The 16,806-nt window shown below is 42.6% G+C and overlaps 1 protein-coding gene across 1 annotated transcript in view; it reads left to right on the top strand.

The window, feature by feature from the left end:
* Window positions 1-16,806, top strand: part of LOC126985197 (HEAT repeat-containing protein 1-like) — a 125,256-nt gene that overhangs the window by 29,007 nt on the left and 79,443 nt on the right. The window contains exons 10-12 of the mRNA XM_050839754.1: window positions 7,151-7,334; window positions 10,689-10,919; window positions 14,612-14,913. Of these exons, the coding sequence (XP_050695711.1) occupies window positions 7,151-7,334; window positions 10,689-10,919; window positions 14,612-14,913 (717 nt within the window). The remainder of the gene's footprint in view (window positions 1-7,150; window positions 7,335-10,688; window positions 10,920-14,611; window positions 14,914-16,806) is intronic.

The following is a 16,806-nucleotide window of genomic DNA, read 5'->3' as shown; positions in this document are numbered from 1 at the left end:
CTCTTTCTTTGGGTTTATACAATGGGACACATTTCATGACACCTGTTCCATACGCTTCCATAAAAATATCGTACTTTTCCTGCACCTCCCTTGTTCTCTTAAACTTTTCCCAGTCTAGCTCTTCATAATATTTCTTAAGATTTTCTGTGTCTGCCTTCCTATAGTTTCTCCTGTTTCTTTTATATGATTCGTCCCCCTCAGTGCCTTCCTCCTCTGTTTCCATCTCTATTATCACGTGATTGCTCTTTCCCAGGGGACACACGTATCTTAATTCATTTAACAAGTGCATTCCCTTTGTTAGCACCAGGTCCAGTCTCGCCGGTTCATCATCATTCCTGTATCTTGTGTTCTCCGTCACCCACTGCATCATCAAGCTTTCTATAGTCAATCTTAGATCTTTCCCCCATGCCGTTTCACTACCTCCACTTTCAAATGTTTCCCAATTTAATTCCTTACAGTTGAAGTCTCCAACTAACAAGACTTTTGTTTGCTTTGAGTAACCTTCTCAAACTCTGAATGGTATCTTCAATCATGGTCTCATATTCTTCTTTACTCCATGAGTTTGTTCTTGGTGGTACACAGGTTGCTATTATTGTCATCATTTCTTTGGTTTTGTTCTCCAGATTAACACTCACTATTTCCGCCTTTCCCTCTCCATATACTAATGACTTCACTAATAACTCCTTCCTCGTCATTGTCATCACTCCTCCACCACCTTTACCCTTCCTATCCTTCCTCCATACATTGTAATTATTATCAAACACTATTTGAATGACCTCTTTCAGCTTTGTTTCTGCTAAACAAACAATATTGGGCTCTTTTTCCTTTAAGTAGTTTTATAGTTCCAGCTTTCTAGATATTATCCCGTCTACATTTGTATGCATCACACCTAATCCCTTATTTGTTTCAGTCTTGTCTAGCTTCTGTTCTCTTTTGGCTTTTCCCTAATATATGTACCTTTCCTTTAATGGGTCCCCCATAAAGCCCCCCCCCCCCCCCCCCCATAAAAAAAACTTTTTCCTCTTCTGATCGTGCATTATTTCTCTCGTTTGCCTCTGCTTGCAGTTCATTCCATTTCTTCCTTTCTTCTTCATTTCTATTTTTCTTTATATATATTTCCTTACATTCGTCTTTTTCCCTTAGTTTAGTTGTTCTGTACAATATTTCCTCAGTTACCTTCTGTGATTTCAATCTTAATTGAACTTGCCTTGTCTTACCTTCTATGTAAGGGCCCATCCTAACAATCCCTTCCACCTCCTCCTCAAGGTTTTGTATTTCTTCATCATTCAAGTTTTTCAGTAAGTCCTTCACTGACTTAAGTTCTTCCTTATCCCTTCTTGGTTTATATGTTATGTTTTTCTCTTTCATTCCGAATATTATAACACTCTTTTTCATATCCGCTACATCTCTTACAAACTCTTCATTCTTTTTCATGACCTTGACCATGTGATGCTGTCTGCCATGTGGCAGTCCAGTGCCATTCTTCTTGACTGGAAAAACATGTTGGTTGTTCCTGTCTGGAAAGGGAAAGGGGACCGACAGGACTGCTCAGTGTGCTGGGCTAGGTGTTTGCACATCTGCTACTGATGCTAATTCGATCTTATCTGCTAAAGTTTTCGACCTGAGCAATCCAGGTTCATGACTGGCAAGCAAACAATTGACCAGATCCTAGCACTTGGCATCCTTATGGAACGCAGACTTGAGTTTTGGCAGGGGCTATGCGGAGCCTGTGTCCGTCTCAAAAAGGCTTTTGACTCAGTACATCACGAGGCACTCTTGGACTTCTGCGGATCTGTGGGATTCCTGCAAGGATTATAATTATTGGCCTGATGACTGGGTTTTACACTGGGACTGAGAGTGCTGTGAAGTGTGGGGGAGGCATTTCCAGCTTTTTCCCTGTTAATTCAAGAGTGAGGCAGGGCTGGGTGTGTCCTTGCTCCATCACTTTTTAACACTTGCTTGGACTGGGCATTAGGCAAAGTTGTTGACCAAAGTTGTTGTGGAGAATATGCTGGCTACATCAAGGTCACTGACCTTGTGTTTGCTGGTGATGCTCTACTTCTTTTGGGATTGCTGAAGGTCCTGGTGATGGCTCTTGAAGTGCTGCATGAGACAAAGCCTCTGGGACTGAAGGTCTCCAGGGCCAAAACCAAGGTCCAGTCATTTGGAGACTTGCTGGATGATGGTTCAGGGTGTTCATGTGTGTGATGTGGATGTCAAGGTCACCAAAAGCTTCACATACCTTGGATAATGGTGGGTCCTACCAGGAAGTCACTTGACGGATTGGCCTTGCCATGGTGTTCAGGACTTGCTCAACATGAGTATATGCCGTGGGTGATACCTGTGCAGATGGACAAAGGTTTGAATCTAAGTTGCTTGTACTCCCTGTCTTACTGTATGGCTGTGACACATGGGCACTGACTGGAGAGGTGTGGCAATGCCTTTGGTGCCAAGTGCCTTCACAGGATCATGGGGTATTGCTGGAATGACGATGTCGAACCAACGACTATATGATGAAACTGAATTGAGGCCTGTTACTACCTCAGTCCATGAATGCCAGATCCAGCTGCATGGGCATGTGGCCCGCCTCCCATACTCATAGAGTTGTTTTTGTACAAGAAAACTCTGAGTGGAGGAGACCAAGGGGACGCCCACATATCTATGGCTGGGCAAGTTTATTGATCCTGTCAGGAGGGACTTGAGATGGACAGGGTTACTGCGTGGGAGCTTGCTTGGGGGAGCATTAAGGAGTGGAGGCGGCAAGTGAGTGAAGCAACACCTCCCCAGGCATGTGCTCCCTGCCAGTTAGTTACAGTGTTGGCCCAAGCAAGGAGAATTACACTTTATGTTAAAAGTTACAGAGCCAACCCAAAAGTGCAGTGACTTTTGTGCAGACTGTAGGTTTGCATCAATCTCCCACACAGTTATTGAAAACAAGGTTTTATACTTTTGCATTTTTACTTTACATTCTCATAAAAGTTTTCCTCTTTTTGTAGTGTAATCCTGAAGTATTTTCAGTATATTTGATAATGAAAAGTTTCATCATGCCACTTTTTGATACTCTTGTACATTTCCTGCTATTCTTTTGTTAATTAAGAATATAACCAAACACTCCTTCCTCTCCTTGAGAATTGCAGCATAAGACTTGTTCGTTGGGCAAAATTGTGGCTTCCTCTTTCACCTTAACACATTAGCTGCATCTTGGGCCACAGGAGTACCATGGATTACATTCCCTCCTTGGGAGTTGGTGCCCCGTGGCACAATAATGATTCAACAGAAGTATGCATTCATTGTCATTTTTCACCTGTGTTAAAGTTAACTGAACATTCTTTCACTGTTGATGCTTTTTGTAGTAGACACGAAGAAAAGCATCATGAAACAAATGTGGTAAATGCTTGTTTATTTTGTACCATTATAATGAACTTCCAAGGCTGATGAGTATTTTATTTTACAGAGAAAAATGTTATAAAATGCCAAATAGACATTAAAACACAGTCCTGTTGTGCAGAAGTATGGCTTGAAAACAGAAAGCCACTGACATTATTATATTAACATGGGGGAATTTAACATAATTCAACTTCTATGAATGTGCATTTTTATAATGGAAGAAATTGGAACACTCTGCTCTTTCTTTGAACAATTTCACATTTAGTTTGATATTGAGAAAACACTGAATGATAATAAAACTAAAAATAGCAACACCGGTGAAACAATTTTCACTTTCAATTAGATAAATATCCTTCTGACAGAAAAATAAAGGTCTACTTTTAAGCTTTTTATGCATTGTGCTTCTCTGCAAATTTATTTACTTCAGTGACAAGTAGGCCTATGTCTAAATGATCATCAGTTATAAGTAATTCATATTTATCAATGGGATGTGTTTGCCTGCAGCTGGGTCTTTTTTTTTTTTTTTTTTTTTGTTTTTTTACATCTTCACCTGTGGCGCCGGTAGGCTTGTTTTGGAGGGGCCTGATGGTATGGCCCAGCCCATTGTGGTGCAGGCAAGTGTTTATAGTGGCACCATCTTGCATTGACTCATGCTGCCCTCCCGGAGCTTATCTTTAATCCTAGAATCTAGAGTCCGGCTCATGCTGCCCTCCTGGAGCTCATCTTTAATTCTAGAATCTAGAGTCCGGGTTGATAGGTGGCCTTCTGGACAGCATGTGGGTAGTTTTAAGCCACTCGGCGGCGGCTGAAAAATCCCAGCTTGGTGGCACCGGGCAGGGATTGAACTCGTGTCGTCCCGAACGCGGCTCCGTCACACTATCCACTCAGCCACCGCCTCCCCAGCAAAACAGCCAGCTCTTCTCTATCACTGGAGGTACAGGAATGCTGCTTAGAAGAAACAGCCCCCATCCCTGTGAGGGTGCAGAACAGTGGTTCATCGGCTGACTCAGACCCATCACTCGCTTCACCTATGCTCGTGTTGCTCTCACTGAAGGGAACCAAATCCTCATCTGAGCTTTATCCTCCATCATGCCTGCCAAAGTCGTAATTTTGGGGACAAGGCAGGCTATAGCCCCTCCCAGTGTTTTCTGTATTGGCCTCAGAATGCGCCTTAAAGTGCCCATCCCCCCCCCCCCCCCCACACACACACACACAGAAATCTGCCAAAACTATGGGCCTGACTGCTGTAAAAGTTGAAACATTCATTATCTATAGAGACAAAAATGAATAAGTATAGAGGTTAATGAATCACTATAAGAGGAATTTCATTGCATTGTACTTCTGCTGTATTTAGAAACAATCATTTTCATACAGAATTGCAAAAGTAAGATGTAAATTGTGTTTCATGTCATTTATTTACCATTAATGCAGTGGTATACAGGTGGCCCAAGACATAACAGAAAAGTGAAATAATCCAGCATGGCAAGTTGGGCCACTCAGTGCTCCTCAGGTGGCCCTCCTCAGGTGGCCCTCCTCAGGTGGCCCATCATGCAGTGTGGAGTTCTTGGAAAGGTCTGGACTTCTTGAGACTTCGTAAAATTCTCAGTAATAAAAAATATAAAATAAAGTATCTGAAAATTGAGTTCTCAAACTCACAGCCCCCTCTCGTCTCTTATTTTTGACCAATCACACTACCATAGGATAAGCAAAGACCAGATGAACCTGCTCTTAAGTTTATTTAAAGCAACAAAGAATACTCGCTGGAAAATAAGGAATAATTGGTTAATTCCAGGCACACAGCAACCTAGCTATCTATCTTAAAACATCCTATGCAAAAAATGTACTTAGCTGGAGATGGACGAAGCAGAAACCACACCTTGATCTACCACGTGGTCCTCACCCACGTTGGTTCTCCTTCAGTCCTCTTCTCGTAACCGTCCAGCAACACGCCGCCTTCTCGTACCTCCCAAGGGCTTCCCTCGCCTGCAGTACACAGCACCTAGCTTGTGGATACTATCAGGGCAGGAAAACCACCATGATGAACACATGGTGCGAAGGAGGTCGCGGAGGGACGTCTTGTCACGTTGGTGTCTCTCGGAGAAGTGGCCTGGGTGCGGCTGCGGACCCACAATCCTCCCGGCTTGCTCGGCGGTCAGGATGCCAGCACTCCCCACAACTGACATCTCTCTTTCTGCATAACACTTACACTAAACCCCCTAACGGCTATGGGTTATTATTTATTAATAACCTAACACCATACACTAGGTAATAGTGGGTCATGCATCCCACACATAGTTCAGCTTTGGCAGCAATAACGAATATGATTTGAAATAGCTCGCTGCTCCCGCCTTCTAGTTTTCCCGCCTGTCCTGGGACTTATTTCCCGCTTTCTAAATCAAAATGGCAGGGACTCCCGTGGTATTTTCCACAGGCTATTTCTTGAATAATGAAATTGTGACATGCAGTATGACAAGAAAATATCATGATACCGCAAAACCATTTTTATGAAGGCATAGTTGTTATTGGGGCTTAGAGAAGCTACTTACCTATTTTCTCTTTGATGGCTCCAATGTGACTGGCGGGAGAGCATTGTGAAGGGTGCCGCACTGGGAAAACACTGTTTTTGCCATAACGCAGGTAATGGGTTAACCTGACCTATGATGCTCCTCAAAATATTTTTCAAGTTTTTAGCAATACAGATAACTCGATTTACGCGAGTTTGGTTTACGCGTTTTTAAAACAACTCGGAGTCTAAAATCCAGATAAATGTTTAATTTACACGTTTTCTCACTTATACGCGATATTTTATGGAGTGGCCACCAGATGTCTCACACAACTGGACTCACATGGCGCCGCAGCCACACAGCTGAGCTCAGTTCTTCCCGCGCGCCATTTTAACAACAATGCAGTACTCACGCTGCCACGCTACTCAACAATAGGGGTGGGCAGGTACCGGTACTAACGGTACCAGCTATATGGTACGGTACTGGTACCAGATTGCTCGGTACCGATACCAGACTGCTCGGTACCGGTACCAATACTAGCCAGTCGCTCATGGTGTCCCTCATTTCTTCCTCACACAAGTGAGGCTGAGGCTGAGTGCCTGAGTGGATATCTCGGTGATATGGATATTCTCTCTCTCTCTCTCTCTCTCTCTCTCTCTCTCTCTCTCTCTCTCTCTCTCTCTCTCTCTCTCTCTCTCTCTCTCTCTCTCTCTCTCTCTCTCTCTCTCTCTCTCTCTCTCTCTCTCTCTCTCTCTCTCTCTCTCTCTCTCTCTCTCTCTCTCTCTCTCTCTCTCTCTCCACTGAATGAAGTGAATATTTATTTTTCGATAGAAACCTACCTCTTGTTTGATTTATGTTGTTTTTGATTTACACGACCTCTTCAAGGACACAATACTTGCGTAAATCGAGAGTTACCTGTACAGTCAATATTTTCACTTGGCAAAGTCCTAACATTGAACGTTGACAAGTCAGATTCCCAAGGCAGGCTGATTGTAGCCAGAGGTTGTTAGTAGTCCTGCTCTGGAGCAACCCGGCTGTTGCTGAGGCCAGTTTATCTGTTGCTGCTGATAATTGGGGGCCAAACCATAGAAGCCACGGAGGAAAGGTTGCTAATAAAATACCAAGATGGCCATGTCTCATCTGATCTTTAATTTTTTAAAACTTTTTGTGCCATCTTATTCATCATATTTGTTGGTGTCTCTGTATCTATTCTCCTTCCTCTCCTCTACCTTATTGTCTGCCTTTGTATTGGTCCGCAGCACCAGGGTGAAAACAAAACCTTGGCTAAAGGTGCGGCTGTTGATGACCGCTTGGCTCAGGTGTGCCAGGTGTTCGTGGATGCCTTGCCTGACCTGCCACACCATCGCCGCCTGCCACTCCTCACCCAGCTGGCAACCACACTTCAACCCAACCCTAACTTGTGGCTGCTTCTGGCACTGTTAGGTAAGTTAAAATTTTTAAGGACACTTCCATGCTATTTGTTTTCTTTTTACTTTATTAATGTTCCTTATTCCTTGGTAATTAATTTTTTGAAGTAAGTAATTGCATTACCATTTGGAATGATCATCAGAAAATTTCCAAAGTATACATAATGTAAACTATGAATCCTCCGTCTGAATATTAGCATATATTCCACAACGGGCTTTCTGCTGGTGACCTTTACCTTCTCAGCTCATTCATGTTCATCCTCTCTCAGGTTCATCAATGAAACTTATGTAGCCATCAGTGAAACTTATGTAGCCATCAGTGAAACTTATGTAGCCATCATTGAAACTTATGTAGCCATCATTGAAACTTATGTAGCCATCATTGAAACTTATGTAGTCATCATTGAAACTTATGTAGCCATCATTGAAACTTATGAGCCATCATTGAAACTTATGTAGCCATCATTGAAACTTATGAGCCATCATTGAAACTTATGTAGCCATCATTGAAACTTATGAGCCATCATTGAAACTTATGAGCCATCATTGAAACTTATGTAGCCATCATTGAAACTTATGTAGCCATCATTGAAACTTATGAGCCATCATTGAAACTTATGAGCCATCATTGAAACTTATGTAGCCATCATTGAAACTTATGAGCCATCATTGAAACTTATGTAGCCATCATTGAAACTTATGTAGCCATCATTGAAACTTATGTAGCCATCATTGAAACTTATGTAGCCATCATTGAAACTTATGTAGCCATCATTGAAACTTATGAGCCATCATTGAAACTTATGTAGCCATCATTGAAACTTATGTAGCCATCATTGAAACTTATGAGCCATCATTGAAACTTATGTAGCCATCATTGAAACTTATGAGCCATCATTGAAACTTATGTAGCCATCATTGAAACTTATGAGCCATCATTGAAACTTATGTAGCCATCATTGAAACTTATGAGCCATCATTGAAACTTATGTAGCCATCATTGAAACTTATGTAGCCATCATTGAAACTTATGTAGCCATCATTGAAACTTATGAGCCATCATTGAAACTTATGTAACCATCATTGAAACTTATGTAGCCATCATTGAAACTTATGTAACCATCATTGAAACTTATGTAGCCATCATTGAAACTTATGAGCCATCATTGAAACTTATGTAGCCATCATTGAAACTTATGTAGCCATCATTGAAACTTATGTAGCCATCATTGAAACTTATGAGCCATCATTGAAACTTATGTAGCCATCATTGAAACTTATGTAGCCATCATTGAAACTTATGTAGCCATCATTGAAACTTATGAGCCATCATTGAAACTTATGTAGCCATCATTGAAACTTATGAGCCATCATTGAAACTTATATTACAATCTTTGATAGCATTGCCTGCTGTTGCTGCATGGGCATGGTTTTGGATACAAGAAGGCTTCCCTGCTGCTAAATTTGTCTGAATAAGACTTTATTTCAAAGCCTTAGTTTTTTGCATCAGGCTCAAGACAGAGAAGGGAGGATGGTTCAGCCCAGAAACTAAGAAAACACATGAGGCCACAACTAGTAAGGCTCATAAACCCTGGGAATATTTGATAAAAGCTGGCTACAAGTATGATGTTGGCGCCTTTGATACCCTTGCCTGCCAGCGAAGAGCACTATGGGTAGAGGGGGAGTCATCTGCCATATATACACTGTGATTTATGTGTAGAATGGCTAGAGCTACAATGCATGCTCATGTCTTGGAAAACAAAAAAGAAAGAAGTCATTTTATTTGGAGAATCAGTAATATAGAGAATGTAAGGAGCAGCCACAAACAAACCTCAGTTTTCAAATGTCTCACTTTTCGAACAAATCGGTTTGTGAACAGGATTTTGAAATCATAATTGCACTAGTTGCCATATGATAACTTGTTTGCCGAACAAGCTACTTCGCAAGAGCAGCACGGCATCACTGTGTGTGTCAGTCATGCCGCAGCTGTCACTCATAGAACATCAGCTCCGAACTGATCTTTAATTTTGACGATTTTTCTTGTTTTGCATTATTTCATCTATGTTTTTTTACTGCATAAGCCACCATGGGACCTAAGAAAGCTAGTAAAAGCATAAAGGCAAAAAGGAAAATAGTGAAAACAACAATAGAGGTGAATAAAGAGATTATACGGAAGCATGAAAATGGCGTTTGCGTCTTGGCTCTGGCTTTGCAGTTTGGCTTAGCAAAGTCATGGATCTGCACCATTCCCAAGAACAAGGAAGCAATAAAGGATGCTATTGTTGCCAAAGGAATGACTGTGATCACCAGGCAAAGATCAGAGGCCTTAGAAGAAGTAGAAAAATTACTATTGATTTGGATCAAGGAAAAACAGTTGGCCAGTGACAGTATTTCAGAGGCTATCATTTGTGAGAAAGCAAGGCTTCTGCACCAGGATTTTATGCATGAAATGCAGCTGAAAAGGCAAAAAAAGGTCTCTTTGGGGGTCAGGAATGGATTAATTCATTTCATATTGTTTCATATGGAAAAATTTGTTTTGATTTTAGAAAAATTTGACTTTAGAACAATATCTGGGAATTGATTATGTTCGAAAACTGAGGTTTGACTACTTGATCTTTCACCTTAAAGGCTTGTGTCTTAAAGCATGTCTTTTTTTCATTTAAACTCACTCTTGTCCTACATTTGCTTGAATGACTCACGTGTGATACACCATTCAACAGAGTATTGAAAACTCATGTTTTATTCAAGAAAATATGAGAAACGTTCCTTTATTTTTTAATGGCATGCAATGTGTACTAAAAAACAAAATGACATCTGAGCTATTATGTACAAAAAAAATTCAAAACATCATTCACTGGAATGAAACCACACATCAGCCTGAAGTTATGTAAATATTTTTCAGTGGAATTGATCAAAAACTACATGAGCTTATTGCATTTATATATTTTAAAGTATATTATTGCATACTCCCAAAATTATATCTGATTCAAAGAAACTTAGCTACAAGATCTGACCCATATATATATATATATATATATATATATATATATATATATATATATATATATATATATATATATATATATATATATATATATATATATATATATATATATATATATATATATATATATATATATATATATATATATATATAATCTGTCTAAAAATAGAAAGAACAAGGTAATGATGCCTCAACTTTCTCTTTTGTTCTTGTCCAACCATTTTGCAAGCTTTATTCCATATTCATCTTAATCCAAACCTTACAGTATACATTTGTGAATCCCTTTTTGTATAGTTTGATAATTTTCATTCATTCTTCTTTCATTTGTAAAATTTTCCTCTTCATTTTGGCGGCACTCTCCCACAGCCAACTCTCACGTGATGAAAGGAGGCACCAGAGGCTACAAGGGCGTGGGCCAAGAAGGGAAGGGAGACGAGAGAGTAAGAGTGGAGGAGGAGGAGGAGGAGGAGGAGAGAGGCACACTCCCACAGGTGATCCAGTTCTCCCTCACACTGGCCTCACAGTTCCCAGCCACCACTCAGGTGCTGGCTTGTGTCCGCCTGATGCAGCTTGTGAGCACCCTGCCTGACGACAAAGGTAAGTGTGGAGGAGGGGAGAGTTAATCCGTACAGTGTTTAGTACATACATATACGTACCTCTTAGGGAAGTGTTTAGTACGTATATATACGCAAGCTCTTTTGAGGGCTTATATGCCCTTTATTTTTGTTTGTGTTTGTAACATTGTTCATTGAGAGTAGAGAGGAATAATTTGACAAATCTTCATATTTTTAAATGGATGTTAAAGGGCCTTTCTGTACATTTGTCCACATTCCAACAAAAATCATTATACAAGAAGGTAAGTTACTTTCTTCTAGATAATTACTCCTTGATTCTATAATCAGTAAGGCATGTGGAATTGTAAATTACGCTTCAGAGTAATTGGAAATGAAAACAGTTCGTCGGAAGCATCATTGTATTATGTTGAGCTTTGTGAACTACAGTTGTAGTGCACACGGCCTTGAAGCGAGCAGTGTTGCCTGATGCGCATCCAACCATTTTCTTGTACTTACAATTACTGTTTATTTTTTAGTTTTTTTGTGATGTAAAGAAGTACTTATACATTATTCACGCTATAGGGTTGTGAGAAGTGTTTATAATGGAAAGAATATAGGCTCTAAAAATTTTAAAGATAAATTTCCCTTTCCTGGTATGACATCGTTAGCTTTGAGACGGAGGAAAAATAAGAGGCCAAACACTCTAGGGTAGCCACGCTTCTGTTCCTCACATATAAGTAATATATATATCAACTAGTTTATAATTTTTTTTTACATTTTAAGGGGCAAATAAAAAAATACAAAAAAAGTGCAACCTGGCATGACCCCTATGTATGACAAAAGACGACATTGTACGGGTTGAGGTTATCTCACACTTGATGTGATGTCGACTGTGTTGGAGAGGAAAGGCATGTTGCTCTGAACAGGCCTCTTTCCATAATCTCCGACTTCTGTTGCCTAATGTGCTGCTGATCCTCTAGTTATGATGTGTGCGACTCATGGCTGTTGAACATGGCCAGGTCAATGTTGTTAGTAATACTTGGTTAAGGGGACCGTCTGATGGAAGTACAGTCGTCCCTCAAATAGTATGGGGTTAGGGACCCAGGACCCCCGTACTATTTGAAAATCCGTATAAAATTAGTGCCCCCTAGAATACTCCGCAGTCCTACGGAATCCGAGTCCCGCCAGGCTCAGCTGTTACCCACGGGCCCAAGTTGCCAGTTATGCATTTTCTGCTGCAGTCACAGTGTAGTGTTACCACACTGGGGGGGTCGACGGGGGTGAAGCCCCTCCGTTAGAGGTCAGGATATTTAAAATTCAGTTGGAGTAGTTAAATATGCGTCCCTTAACTATATAACATGGAGGCGTAATGTCGTATTTTGGAGGCGCGGAGCCAATCTCCACAATTACCGTTTCGTATCTTATTTCAAGAATGAATTGGAGAGCAATAGAAACTGTGGTACAGAGTAAGAGAGAGTGTGAGTGTATGACATGGCTCGCTCGCTGACAATGTGGAAGGCAGCGCTGCCAGGATGGCTCCGTTGCCCAGCGTGGAAACACTACAGCAAAAAATGCATAACTGGTAACTGGCCGGCGAGTAGAAAGTGAGCCAGCAGGCGGGACCCTGATTCACGTGGTACAGTACCCTCTCAAGTTTCGCGCTTGCTTCATTCCGAAGGTATAGCGCGAAACTCGAGGTATTGAAAACACTGAAAAGCACTTATCTATCTGTTCTGACCTGTGGAATTTTTTTTATTTTTTACATGTGGGCATGGGCAGGCAACTGTTTATAGTGGCACCATTATAATTGGCTCATGCTGCCCCCCTGAGCTCACTTTTTTTCCTCCTTTACTCCGTTGTTATCTCAAAATACGTACCTTGGAAAAAGGAAGAAAACAGGAAGAGAGAACGGGTCATTTAAAGCCACTGATGAAGCCTTACGATTGGCTGAGCTCTGAAAACACGCTTGTGATGCGCTGGGAGTCCGGTGACGTCGTTGCCAGCGCTCACCCGGTCAGCGGCCTCGCTGCCTTGGGGCGGTGTCACACTGGCCGTTTTCCTCTTTCTGTTGTGGCTACTGGCAACGCCTGTGCTCCCATCCAGGAGCAATTTGTCGGTTGTCCGTAAGCTGGTGTCACATTGGGCCTTTTACTTCCCACCGCGTTGATGGCAGCTTGGGCACCCGGCAAATCCAACTTTTCCGGGTGTTCGTCACACATGGCCAAGGTCGGTTGCCCGTAACCACATCCACAATGTAAACAAAGCATTTGCCCTGTATCAACATGGCGTCATTCGCTAAAGTAAGGGCTGTCACAGCTTGTGCTGCCATTACCCAAGTTATGGACTTGTTGCTGCAGTTAAATGGAATTAAGAAGCTGTTGTGGGTGTGGCGTGCCCATGGTTCCTCCGTGCCACTTCTCATTGTCACCATTGGCGTGGCAACCCACCATCTAGACTCCGACCACAAGCATGTGGATCGAGTAACACACACACACACACACACACCAGACTCATCATGAACCATGGCAGATGTTTCTCACAAACAGAAATGGCTTTGCCATTTCCTAGAGTGTGTTAGAACTTATTTGGTGAATGGTTCCTTCAAACCAAACATACCCAATGGCAAGAAGAGAGCAGTGTTAAAGACGACCGTTTTCTTCTTGCCAAGACCCTGGTTTGGTTCATGTGAGCCACTCACTAAATACATTCTAACACACTCAAGAAATGGTGGTCATTTTTGTTTGTCAGAAACATCAGCAATGGTTCCTAATGTGTCTGATGTGTGCGTGCGTGTGTGTGTGTGTGTGTGTGTTGTTATTCGATCCATGTGTTATGTGGTTGAGTCTAGATGGGTGGGATGGCTGCACATGCGCAGTGGTGACAATGAGAACTGGCACGGAGGAACCACAGGCGTGCCACACCCACAACTGTTTCTTCCTTCCATTTAACTGCAGCAACAAGTCCATAACTTGGGTAATGGCAGCACAAGCCGCGACAGTCCTTACTTTAGCAGACGACGCCATGTTGATATAGGGCAAGTGCTTTGTTTACTAGGATGTGGATACGGCAACCGACCTTGGCCATGTGTGACGCACACCAGGAAAAGTTGGAGTTGCCGGTTGCCCTAGCTGGCGCCAATGCGGTGGGAAGAAAAAAGCCCAGTGTGACACCAGCTTGCGGATAACCGTGAACTCGCTCCCGGTTGGGCGTGTGGGCGTTGCCCATAGCTCCAACGGTTGGACGTGTGACACCGCCTTAAGGCAGTGAAGTCGCTGATAGGGTGAGCGTCGGCGATGACGTCATCGGACTCCTAGCGAATCACAGGTGTGTTTTCAGAACTGTCAGCTGATTGTAAGGCAGCCGCCATCAACTGCGGCTTCAAAACGACCCGATTTCCCTCTCTCTCTCTCTCTCTCTCTCTTGCCATAGCCACAATGTTTGGAGTAAAACATTCAGTGTGATACTACCTTTAAAGGTAGCGTGCGTGACGCCGATGGTAAGTAGACGTGACCCGTACGTGTCAAAGCAGTGCGAAACTAGGGGTGATAATGCGCGAAAGTCGGAATGGTAAGAATTTAGGACTAACCGCGAAACTCATGGATTGCGAAACTTGAGAAAGGAATATGAGAGAGAGAGAGAGAGAGAGAGAGAGAGAGAGAGAGAGAGAGAGAGAGAGAGAGAGAGAGAGAGGATGAGGAAGAGAACTGAAACTAAATTCTATCATTCCTTATTCAGAAACCTCCAAAGCACTACAACAGCACCAGCAGCAGCGGCAACAAGATTCTCTACTACAACTGAGAGAGCAGAAGAGTCAAGGGAAGAAGAAGGGAAGCAATGAGATGCAGAAAAAGTCTCAGGAACATCACCAGGAAAATAAAGATGGTAATGAAGAAGAAAACTTGGACTTTAAGAAGGTGAATGAGGCTCAGCTCATCTCCCGCACCATCTCCCATTCACCGCGCCACACCTTCCACCTCAAGTACACAGTGACGGGACTGGTGGCTCATTTGCTGGCCTCTGACAAGTTTATTGGGAAAGTAAGTATAAAAGTGTGTGTGTGTGTGTGTGTGTGTGTGTGTGCTTTACCTATATTTTTTTTTACAGTTGTATTTACCTAGTTCGGCATTGAGGGAGAGAATTGGACCACTGTTGGAGAGCATTGGACCAATAAGGGAGAGAATTACACCACTGAGGGAGAGAATTAGACCAATAAGGGAGAGAATTGGACCATTGAGGGAGAGAATTGGACCATTGAGGGAGAGAATTGGACCAATAAGGGAGAGAATTGGACCAATAAGGGAGAATTGGACCATTGAGGGAGAGAATTGGACCAATTATGGAGATCATTGGACAATTTATGGAGAGAATTGGACCACTGAGGGAGAGAATTGGACCAATAAGGGAGAGAATTGGACCATTGAGGGAGAGAATTGGACCAATAAGGGAGAGAATTGGACCATTGAGGGAGAGAATTGGACCAATAAGGGAGAGAATTGGACCATTGAGGGAGAGAATTGGACCATTGAGGGAGAGAATTGGACCATTGAGGGAGAGAATTGGACCATTGAGGGAGAGAATTGGACCAATAAGGGAGAGAATTGGACTATTGAGGGAGAGAATTGGACTAATAAGGGAGAGAATTGGACCATTGAGGGAGAGAATTGGACCATTGAGGGAGAGAATTGGACCATTGAGGGAGAGAATTGGACCAATAAGGGAGAGAATTGGACCAATAAGGGAGAGAATTGGACCATTGAGGGAGAGAATTGGACCAATAAGGGAGAGAATTGGACCAATAAGGGAGAGAATTGGACCAATAAGGGAGAGAATTGGACCATTGAGGGAGAGAATTGGACCAATAAGGGAGAGAATTGGACCAATAAGGAGAGAATTGGACCATTGAGGGAGAATTGGACCAATAAGGAGAGAATTGGACCATTGAGGAGAGAATTGGACCAATAAGGGAGAGAATTGGACCATTGAGGAGAGAATTGGACCAATAAGGAGAGAATTGGACCATTGAGGGAGAGAATTGGACCATTGAGGGAGAGAATTGGACCATTGAGGGAGAGAATTGGACCATTGAGGGAGAGAATTGGACCATTGAGGGAGAGAATTGGACCACTGAGGGAGAGAATTGGACCATTGTTGGAGAGAATTGGACCATTGAGTGAGAGAATTGGACCAATAAGGAGAGAATTGGACCACTTAGGGAGAGAATTGGACCAATTAGGGAGAGAATTGGACCATTGAGGGAGAGAATTGGACCATTGAGGGAGAGAATTGGACCAATAAGGGAGAGAATTGGACCATTGAGGGAGAGAATTGGACCATTGAGGGAGAGAATTGGACCAATAAGGGAGAGAATTGGACCATTGAGGGAGAGAATTGGACCACTGAGGGAGAGAATTGGACCACTGAGGGAGAGAATTGGACCAATGAGGGAGAGAATTGGACCAATGAGGGAGAGAATTGGACCAATGAGGGAGAGAATTGGACCACTGAGGTAGAGAATTGGACCATTGAGGAGAGAATTGGACCACTGAGGAGAGAATTGGACCACTGAGGGAGAGAATTGGACCATTGAGGGAGAGAATTGGACCATTGAGGGAGAGAATTGGACCACTGAGGGAGAATTGGACCATTGAGGAGAGAATTGGACCACTGAGGAGAGATTTGGACCATTGAGGGAGAGAATTGGACCATTGAGGGAGAGAATTGGACCACTGAGGGAGAGAATTGGACCATTGAGGGAGAGAATTGGACCATTGAGGGAGAGAATTGGACCATTGAGGGAGAATTGGACCATTGAGGGAGAGAATTGGACCACTGAGGGAGAGAATTGGACCATTGAGGGAGAGAATTGGACCACTGAGGGAGAGAATTGGACCATTGAGGGAGAGAATTGGACCATTGAGGGAGAGAATTGG

This window comes from Eriocheir sinensis, chromosome 59 (genome assembly GCF_024679095.1).
Source record: "Eriocheir sinensis breed Jianghai 21 chromosome 59, ASM2467909v1, whole genome shotgun sequence".
Classification (NCBI taxonomy): Eukaryota; Metazoa; Arthropoda; class Malacostraca; order Decapoda; family Varunidae; genus Eriocheir; species Eriocheir sinensis.
This window is presented reverse-complemented; position numbering and strand designations above follow the sequence as displayed.